At 39.6% G+C, this 10,700-nt stretch overlaps 1 protein-coding gene across 1 annotated transcript; it reads right to left on the reverse strand.

Moving 5' to 3' along the window:
* Positions 1-2,327: 2,327 nt before the first annotated feature.
* Positions 2,328-8,452, reverse strand: drgx (dorsal root ganglia homeobox). The gene is made up of 6 exons (XM_014982533.2): positions 8,339-8,452; positions 7,464-7,564; positions 6,944-7,045; positions 3,765-3,937; positions 3,341-3,453; positions 2,328-3,244 (listed from the first exon to the last, which is right to left on the reverse strand). Exons 1-6 carry the CDS (start codon positions 8,394-8,396, stop codon positions 2,871-2,873), a joined length of 921 nt encoding a protein of 306 aa, XP_014838019.2. The 5' UTR covers positions 8,397-8,452; the 3' UTR covers positions 2,328-2,870.
* Between the last annotated feature and the right edge of the window lie 2,248 nt (positions 8,453-10,700).

The raw sequence follows: 10,700 nt of genomic DNA on the forward strand, positions 1-10,700 counted from the left end.
GAGTGCAAGAGGAAAGGCTGAGACAGTAGAATAATCTCTCTTCTCCTCAGATACGTCCATTTCTAACTAATTAAGAAATTACGTAAAATTAATGATTATTTGTTTTACCTTTTATTTTTTTTCTATGAAGCACTTAATATTATGCTATGCAAATTTTATAAATGTTAAAAAGCAAATAAAAAAAATCTATGAAATAACCTGCTAACTGTCTCCCTTTTAAATATTCAGGTTTCCTGGAGAAGCCCGAGATTCGCTATGAAGTACGGACAGGATTCCTGCTCACTGAGTCCCTCTAGTGGATGAAATAAGTCACACATCTAAAGAGATTTCACACTGCAGAAAATACTTTTTTGAAAAATCATGTCAGGTTATTGCACCTTGCAGTTCTGCATCCTCCTTTCTAAATAGTTTTAGTGAGAAGCCACTGAGCCCTGCGAGCATTGATCACAAACGCTGATGATGCTCCTCTCTGGGCTGAGTCAGGAGAAAGGGAGAGCTGTGGTTATGTGGCAGACAGTAGACAGGCACATTACTCGCTGCATTAAGATGTGCTTTGTTTGTATAATCTCCATTCAGACATGAACTCCACTGATTCTAATTGATTGTGTTATTGATCAGCTCTGTTGCAGGAATTAAAAGCAGAGATGATGTGTTAGTGGGCCATTTTTAGGCCTTCAGAGGAACAGGCCTGACTGCGAGTACGGAGTTATGTCTAACTTTAAATTCTGTGCAAAGATTTGCTGGGTCTCCTCGAGTGTGTGGCGTCTGTTTGTAGATGCAGATGGTTGCGTGAGCACATTTTACTGCTTCTTTGCAGGACAAAAAAAAAAGAAATATTTCATTACCGCAACAAAAGAAGCCCATTAACTGCAATGTAAGAACAGAGTTCAGCTGCTGTCCCCCAGCATTCACAGTGTTTGTCTGCTTTTCTGGACGCTCTCCAGCTAATTTGATATAACAATGCTCGACAAAACATCCCCAGGACTTTTTTTTTTTTTTTTTAGGTGACGGAGAATTATCAATGATGCCACATGCACAAGCTGAATGTCAACAACCAACTTGACTTGTTTATGAAATATTAAAGCGGTGAATTATGGGCACCATGCAGAACTTAATGATGATCGGAGTCATTATGACTCCAGCTTCCTTTGTTTTGGCAAATGATTAAATTCCACAGCTACTGTAGTCAATTTTGGGGGAGATTGAATGCGTTTTTTGGTGCCTTTTGTATGAGGTCTGCTATCCAATCTGCCACATTGTGAAGTGAAGCTGATTTATTGTGTTATCGTTAGCTGCCATGTCACTCGGCTTAACACGGTGGCTCTCCCACTGACTTAAAACAAAACCATTATGTGAGAACAAGATGTTTTCAGTGAATCCAGTAAAGTACCTGCGACAGAAACCAAACATGCACTGATAGGCATCTCGTGTTTAAAACTTTAGTTTTGTTTTCAAACTAATCAAGCATTTTTTTTTCTGGGTTATTTGATGCTTCGGTAAAATGAAAATCTTATCGAATCGTAAAGACCGGTACATGAATGCATCACTTTATTGTTATAGCTGTAAGATATTTACAACATGCACACACAATGGAGTTATAATAATAATAATAATAATAATAATAATAATAATAATAATAATAATAATGAACTGAGAATTGTGAGTGCTCTGTGTAGAATCTGGTACAACTTCTGACATTATCTTCCTCTACCATGTCACGGGTGGGGGTGTCTCCTCATCAATTATTGAACCGGTACTTCATGGTAATACATAATTTCCCATCAATTATTCACGATAATGTGTGTGTAGTTTACTTAATTGTGTTATCGACTATCAAAAGTAATTTCCTGGAAATCCTCAAGGACGCAAATTGAATCAGGCAAACTACTGGCCGTTGTGCTCTGCAGTTAAGTATAATCAGTCCGATCAGCCTGACCCGGTTATTCAAGAGACGGGGAAAAAGAGAAGGTGACAAACGTGTGGACAGAAATTTTAAATTAAACATAATTAATAGAATAAACTTTTTTTTTTTTTTAATGGATGCAATTTATTTTAAAAAAATGTTTAGTAGCAGGAACAGAGAGCGTTCCTAAAAGTAAATAAATGATAGGCGTCCTCTCCCGGCTTTAAGAGTGGCTCATAAATAATGTATCAGAACAGATGGCTGGAGCGAGAGGCAACAGGAGAGGAACATGAGTGACTACATCTTTAATTGTTTTAAAGAACATGTCACAACAGGACTGGTGTGTTCCCTGTCTGCTGCCACTACAGATGTGATAAGAGAGAGCGAGGGATAACTGAATACACACACTGACAATGTCAATTACTTTTTCTTTTTTTTTTTTTACAAGGAGTACAGCTGATTATTACTAAAGTGCACTTTCACTTTAAATTAATTAAAAAATCAATAGAAATCATTGTTTTGTGTCACTGCTGACTTAAAAAAAAATCCTCAGTCCTACCATCATTTTATCTTTATAAAATGATACACTCTTCATGCACTGACATTCAAAATGTTAGCAACGGTCCCCACATGATAGGCCTCTGCTTCACACATAATGCATCTATGTTATAGATAATATAGCCCAAGAGTGCATGTAGATGGCTAAAGGTTAAAAAAAAAACAAAGTTTTGTCTTTTCAAGCGTAATAACAACTGAGTTATTCAGCGTTTCTCAGCAGGATACTTTACAATCAAATAAATACATTTGTTTGCATCCATACAAAACGTCTGTCCCAGGATTTTTCTGGAGTCAGCCAGTAGTTGTGCTTTGTTGCTCAGTTCGGAGCAGAAAAGAAAAAGAAGAAAGGAGGCACAAAAAAAAAAAAAATCACAGATTATCAGCAACATCCACGTTTGTGTCCAGCTCCTCACTTCTTCTCCAGAGGTTCCTTGGAGCAGTGAGGATGTTTGTCAGGACTGCCTCCCAGAATCGGGACTTTAGTAGCCGTGCCTGGGCTGGAGCTGTCTCCCCCTCTCAGGCCGCCGCCGGGCACCTCGATGGCGGGTCCCGCAGAGGGCCGGACCACCCCGGCCGAGCCCACACTGGAGAGGACCCCCACGCTGGCTCCTGGTGTGGCTGCGGCTCCGAGCAGGTTGGCGGACTGCAGCACGGCCTCTGAATGCTCGCGGGCCTTCATGCGCAGGGCGGCGACGCTGGCTGTGCGGTTTCCCTGACAGCCGTAGGGAGGCAGGAAGGACAAGCCCATGGGGTCAGAGACGCAGCAGGAGCACAAACCATTCCCTGGAAAATAATAAGAATAAGAATAAAGTTAAATTCATAACAAGTCCCTAAAAGCAATAACAGGATCATCAGACGGGTAATGAGAATCATGTTCACCTTTGAGCGTAGCGACATGCGAGAGGGCCTGGGCGTAGGTGGCAGAGTTGAGGAGCGTGCCTGGAATACATGATGGGAAGAATGGACCACCTGGACCCACCGTCCTGTTGATGCTGGAGACAAGAGACAAACTGCACCTTAACGATTCATTGAAGATTACATGCTTATTATAATAATGTACAACAACATCAACATCAAGGTATAATTTATTGTCCATAATAGGGAAAATGTTATTAACAGTGCTTCATGTAGTCGCAAAAACTAGTTCTATCACATATACACATAAACAAATTCAAAGTAAAACTTAAAAAGAGTGGGGGAAGAGGAATATAGTGAGGGTCCATCAGAGATACCTATTCTGATGGATTTCCAGTACAAATCTCCAGCCGTTTTTCACGACATTTCTGTGTCTGCCTTCCTTTACCTCTGCTGTAATTCCAGAGGTTCTTTCTGTTTCCTGCCGTGGTCCACCGGAGACTGAGAGTTGATGCTGCGAGATGGAGGGGTGCCATCGCTCAGCGGCTCCTTCCCAGCTTCAGGTTCTGAGCCCCCTCGCTCTGTTTTCCTCCACTTTGCTCTGCGGTTCTGAAACCAAACCTGCAAACCAGTAAATGTTAATGCATTAGAGACATTTTGAGGCTTCTATCCATATTGACTGAGCTTAAATATCTAGCTTGTAAAGATTTTCTGCTGCAAACTATCTTAGCATGTCACAGGTGAAATATATATATTTTTTAATGTAGTGCAATAGATCATTATCCAAGACATACATGAAAAAAATAACATATAGATTACTTTAAATTTGATTAGCAATAATGTAATGTATGATAAAATATTGTTCATTCTCCATCAAAATCACTAAAAGAAATGCTGCTTGACTTTATCTAGATAAGCAAGAAGGAAACTCTAAAAATATGCACTTTAGTTCAGTTTGTAAAATCATCAATTTCTCGATTTGGATTCATTTAAAGTCAAATTCAGTTCAAAAAGGATGGAGATATTAGGGACTTCCAATTTTATATGTGTCTTTCAGACACTGAGAGACATTGCTGTCTTCAGCAGGTGTGACGTCGACTGTGAGGAACAAAAAAAATAATGATTTTTTTTTTGGATTCTGGATGAAAATTCTTAATATTCATTTTAAAATAATAACTAAATAATTTGGATCCAAATCTAACCAAATAAGGACAAAACCAGATCTATCTGACAAATACTGGCAGGTAAAGAAAGAAGCCTGAAAAATTAAAAACAAGAGAAATTTACATTATAAAGACTGAATCATTTAAAAAAAAAAGAAGCATTTTGAATTTGAAATATCACACCAAATTCTCTTTTTTGCATCATAACTGATGGCAAAAAAATAAAAAATTGCATGTCCTAAAAAGCTCATGGCAGAAATCCATTGAAAATAAGTAAACAGACAAACAAAAAAAAACATATTTGACCAATAAAAATGCCTGTATACATAAAAAATAACAGTTGATGCTTTCAGGAAAATATTTGATGTTAAAATAAGTTATGTATATCTGTATTAAAGAGTCATTTAAATAATAATAATCAATTTTTGACATATGTTTAATCTACTCCATAAGAAAAGCAAGATTGTGTAATTTATAAAATCTCTCTTTCTTAGAGGGTTTATGTGGCCATTTTGGAGTCAGTACTACATTTTTTTTAAAGAACCAGTTTTGTTAAATAGAAGGTTTTATAAATGTGTGCATCAAAAATTATACATCTGGCATCATAGAGTTTAAAAAAGCTTATAGCACAGCATTGTTAGGCAACACACTAGTGAAGGGAACAACATTAGACTGCCTGTCTCTTCAAATATATGATCACAACTTTCTAGTCTTCTTTTAGTTGGTCTTTTAGTAAAAGTATTTTCACATCCAAAGTTACTACACATATAGTTGGAAACCTTCTACATGACCAGGTTTGGACACGTGTATACAACAAATCCTTACTTTTCCTAACTTTTCTAGTTAATTTTAAAATACAAGTACCTTTACAATTAAAATTCTTCATCAAGTGTTTATTAATGGCAGTTTTAGAAGAAATTTGATCACGAGGCATATGCCTCAGTAAACGGGGTTGGACGTACATGCGATTATGACTGTGTGCCCTCATGCTGCGTTATGTCTAGGGACGGCCCTGTCCCTGTCGAGTATAATATTAGGTTTTGTAATCAGAAAAGCTGAATCAGATGAGCTCAGTTGGTATGAAGCAGGTATTTGAACCCACAAAGTGCTCTAATTCCCCACCTCCCTCTAATTTATCCCCAAAAACTTCACGGTCCACACAGCAAAGAACACATATAGCCAAGTTCTTGGGATCTTAATCGACTGAAGGTCAGTGCCTATAACAACATTTAATTGAGCAATTTTTCATTATCATATTTTAATGACTTCCCACTGACAGTTGTGCTGCCCGAGAGAGAGGCAGCTATGATGAAGTCGTTTATTTCCCTATTTAGTGATTGTTTGACAACATCAGATTCGATTAGGACTTGGTTCTAGCAGGCATTAATCATGATGTGTGAATGGAGGTTAGAGTCTGCGTGCATGCGCTCTGCATCCTCCCCATTGTGGCGGAGGGTATAAATGATGTCAACAGCCAAACAAAACGCATGCATTCATTCTGTAGAGAAAGGGACAACATTTTCGTGGCAGGACAACAATGCATCCAATGGACTTATCTCACCCCTGCACCTTCCAGCTAGAAGTCGCGCCCCCCCACACGCACCCATCTCTGAATGGGCTATAATTGCTCCATTAATCTCAATTTGCTGCGTGCTCTTAATGCGGGGGAGGGCCCATTGACACTTTACAAAAAGGAGAGGGGGGCAACAACACTACAAGAGAAAGGAAATTTATTTTCTAATAATAATGTAAGTTTAATATCCCCTGCATAGTGCGGTGGATTCATGTTCAGATTTAATAATAGGAATGCGGTAATCGGATTAGGAGGGGGAATAATTTGTTTACAATCCCTAATTTACAGCGCTGGATTCCATTATCAAGCCCCGCCATTGGGTTTAAGCGATAGTAAAGATGACCCTGGGGAACAAAAAGCCAAACTATTATATTTCCTACAATTAGATCTGCTGCGCACAACAAAACCCAAAAGCAAATCTGGAATGCAGGGAAATTACATACAGGACGCCTAACTTAATTACATCTGGCCAAGTTTATAACGGCGCACATGTGCAGGGCAGGAGCCGAATATCAATTGTTACATTTTAAGTCGTGAGTGTGGGACAGAGTCAGAGAGAGAGAGTTTGTGGGGAATCTGACTTTTTGTCCGCTCTTTAAAAAAAAAAGAAAGAAAGAAAAGAGAAAAGAAACAAACACACCGTGTGTGCGTCACCGGATCTGCACGGATGATGACGATTCCTGCCTCAGCAGACGCGGACAAATTAGTGCCGAACATTATCGCTGCTTAATTATGAATGACCGATTAATCAAGCTAATCTAATATTCACCATTACGTTGATGTTATTAAAGTGTATCGTTGGGATGACAGAGTGGCTTCATTTATCCTCCCCTCACTAGCCTGGTCAAGCTGTGCCCGGTGACAGGACACGGCAGCCTACATGCGGCTCACCTGCACCCTGGCCTCGGTCAGGTTGATTTTCATCGCCAGCTCCTCCCGGGTGAACACGTCCGGGTAGTGAGTCTGTGCAAAGACAGCCTCCAAAGCCTCCAACTGCAGGGACACAAAAAGAGGTTGCACACAACTGTCAGTTCAATTTTGTACAACTAATTGAATGTCCATTATGTTTCTCTCTCTCTTTCTTTCCTTCTTTCCTTCCTTCTTTCTTTGAGAAGGAAAAACTCAAACTTTTAAACCTTCTACTTTATCGATCAGTCTAAAACTAAATATACAATACCAAAGAGACAAAAAACCGTGTTTGTTTTTATCTGATTGGCTTTGAACCGGAGAAAGACCCTCAACTTTATTAATGTCAAGGGTAAAACTCCAGTTTTAAAACTTTGCCAACTTGTCATCGATTTTTGCGTCGCAGTGATTTTTTCTCCGCTCGTATTTGCCTAATAGCCGTCCACTCTATCGTGGTTTTGTCCTCATATTTGGCTGCTGAAAAAAAAAGAAACACAGTTATTACCTGTTGTAAGGTGAATGTTGTTCTGTTTCTGCGTTGCTTCCTCCGCAAAAATCCATCGTCGAAATCAGTCGGGGCGTGGTTTCCAAAACCGCCGGAATTAACTGAAATCATACAAATAAAAAAATAATAACAGAAACAGGTAATTGACATTTATCTTATTTTATCAAATGTTAGAAACTCGTTTTATAATTCAGCTTTGTGTATGTCTTATTTAATTTTTTAAAGCATATGGGAAATTTGAACTAGCCTATTTGTTTTTAATTAAATAAAAAAAGAAGCCCCCCCCCAAAAAAAAAAAAAAAAAAAAAAAAAAAATTGGCCAACCGATCATATTTTGTTTCCATTTGTTTCATGAAACATTGATGCGGAGAGTCTAAAGGGAACCATGACGGACTAAGAGCCATGACACCCAACATCTGTGCCCGGGACAAAGCGGGCCCCACTGCCCCGGGGCCAAACCACCAGCGCTTCTCACCAACCCAGCCAACAAACTGCCACAAGCAGAGAAGGAAAATCCCGCTTTAACCCTTTATATCCACCCTTGGATTTATGACAAACACAAAGCACCCTGTTCTTTTATTTTAAATATTATTGTTATTTTTAAATAAAGCAAACGATTTGAATTAGTTAATGAAGGGAAAGAAAATCGTACTACTGGAAACAGCAGCAACAGTAATAACGCTTTTGCAAGATTTATTTAGATGATAGAAAGATAATGAATAATAAATAAATAAATAAATAAATAAAATAAGGCGGCCTGCTATAGACTGGGCGCACAGGCGCTAAACAAAACTTCATTAGTGGAAATATTTTAGAGCAGCTCACACTTTGAACGAAAACGACAAGGGAAGAGGGGGGCGGGGGGGAACACTCACGCGTGTTGGAGCGACAACACTCTCCGTCAAGTTGAGGCGGGCAGTGAAAGTAGAACATCCTTGATGGCGAACCTCGGAACCTGGAACACAGAGAAAAAGTTTCAGCCTCTTCCCACCCCCGACGTCCTCAGTGCTACCACTCTGATCTTGCGGCAGATTAAAACAAAACGGAGGAGACGGATTCAGAGCTGAAACCTGAACGCATCCTACCTGCAAGTGGGGATGCTGATGAGAGTGAGTTTGCGCTCTGGAGAGAGAGGCGGCTGATGCTGCGCTCCCACTGACTCTCTGCTTGGGAGTGTCCAGATCCCTCCTGCTCTCTCCTCTCTTTCTCCAACACACACACACACACACACACACACACACACACACACACACACACACCTACACACACACACACACACACACACACACGCACACACACACACACGCAAACACACACACGCACTCACGCACACAAACTCTCGCTCTCTCTATCTCTCTCTCTCTCTGGGAGTGTCCAGATGTCTCTATAACTGTATAACTGTCTACAGAGTGTTAAGGCTTTCAGCTAGTGTCGCAGAATCTCACGCCTAATTGGTCCTAATCGGATTATCACGGCTTTGTCTCTCTCACCCTGAACCCCTGTTGTGTGTGTGTGTGTGTGTGTGCGCGTGTGTGTGTGTGTGCGTGTGTGTGTTTATGTTGTGTGTGGAAAGACAGAAATAAAGGAAGAGGAAACGGGGAGACATGCCCAAGGTGCCTAAAAAAATTCATCACAAGTGATTGTTATTTCAGAGTCAGGCATATTCCCTAACCATAAACATCCACACATACCCGCTGCACTTTTTATTTGGTTCTTTCATATATTAAAAAAAGGAGGATGACTGCTTTTGGGTTTTAGATTGACTGTCGGGCGGGTTAATTGCTCGTCAGGGTGTGTTAGGGGGTCCACTTTACAAGGGCTTGCGCATGTAGAGCACTCGCAAGGCCAAATTTTTGATTTTGTTCACAGCAAGGGGTCCCGCGATTTATTTCGCTTCCTCAGATAAATGATCTGCTGCGGGACCCTTTCAATTAGTTTTAAAGCGCTTCTGGGACGGCAGAGCGCAGACGCCATGCGTCTCTGAGGTGGAGACAAAATGAGGCTTCGAGAAGCAGCTGAAATTTAGAAGAGGAGTGCGGGATTGGACTAAACCACATAAAGTGCAGAAAATCCCTTCTAATGGCGCGTAATTGGTTCTGTAATATCATTACAGGCGGATAATGGCCAGTTACAGGGCCCCGCGCTATTAAGGGTTTCCCTGGCGTGCAGCGTTTATGTTATTAAAGGGGGAATATAATGATATTTTAGTTATTAAATGCGCGTAATTAATTTATGCACCACTGAAAATAAAGTTGTTATTATGACCTCGGTGAAGTGCGTGGAGAAAATTGAAATCAAATAAGAGTTGATAACTTTATCCCAACATTTGGTCTAGACTACTCTGACAGAAGCGCAGGCCTGATTGTTTTCTGTCAGCGTCTTTCCTCTGAATCCTCCGGTGATTACTCAAGCGCCTGTAACGACATTACAGAGCTCCGTGTCAGCGGGCAGGGATTTTTTTATTATTATTTTTTTTCCTTTTTTACAATTAGACCCAGTTTTGCTGATTTCTTGACCCGAATTAGGACCTGCACCTGAAATTTCCCAGACAACTTTAGATATAATTTCTGAGGTTTCTGATGTTGCACAACCAGAGGCTGGTCTTCATAGGGAAAATATGGCTCACTGCTCAGGGCGCTATAGGCTAGGTACCACCTCAACAAATCATAAAAAAAGTTTTCATTTTTATTTTATTTTTTTTGTAATTTGCATGTCTGGTAAATGACAGGATTTCTACAGGGTCTTAAGATAAAAATGTAATTAACTCAGGTTTAGGCCTCAAAGAATATGTGGAGATTTTCATCATCTATTGTAAAATCATTTTTGTCATGGCTAGGACTTATGCACCACTTGCTTTTTTCCCTATTTGATTTGATTTTTACAATGTGCAACATTTTATTAACTTTTTAAAAGGAGATATGCCTTCTGTCAGGTTGTAGCAAAAATCACTAACTGCCCCCTGAAGATCCTAGACATCTGATCATAATCAAATATGATTCAACAGTTTATGAATTGGTAAAAAAGAAAGCCAGTAAAATAATTAATTACATTCATTAGTCAAATTTCAACACTAAAACCAAGCTAAACAATCAAACTACAATCCTACACAGTTCATAAAAGCATTGCTTTGCCTTCATCAATAATGAAATCTGCTTACTTGACAGTCTTTTCTTTTTTGCTAAATGTGCAAACATTTTATAACTAGGAGATTTAAAAATCATTTAAGGAGAAAATAAC

This window comes from Poecilia mexicana, unplaced genomic scaffold (assembly GCF_051168715.1).
Source record: "Poecilia mexicana isolate PSO_F unplaced genomic scaffold, ASM5116871v1 scaffold_15, whole genome shotgun sequence".
Lineage (NCBI taxonomy): Eukaryota > Metazoa > Chordata > Actinopteri > Cyprinodontiformes > Poeciliidae > Poecilia > Poecilia mexicana.

What these genes read in the sequence shown, in the direction of transcription:
- drgx (XM_014982533.2), bottom strand. Translation starts at nt 8,396, where the DNA reads ATGTTCTACTTTCACTGCCCGCCTCAACTTGACGGAGAGTGTTGTCGC. An exon ending in TGACCGAGGCCAGGGTGCAG is followed by an intron (nt 3,938 to 6,943) that starts GTGAGCCGCATG and finishes ACTGGTTTGCAG; the next exon opens with GTTTGGTTTCAGAACCGCAG. An exon ending in CCTCTGGAATTACAGCAGAG is followed by an intron (nt 3,454 to 3,764) that starts GTAAAGGAAGGC and finishes TCTTGTCTCCAG; the next exon opens with CATCAACAGGACGGTGGGTC.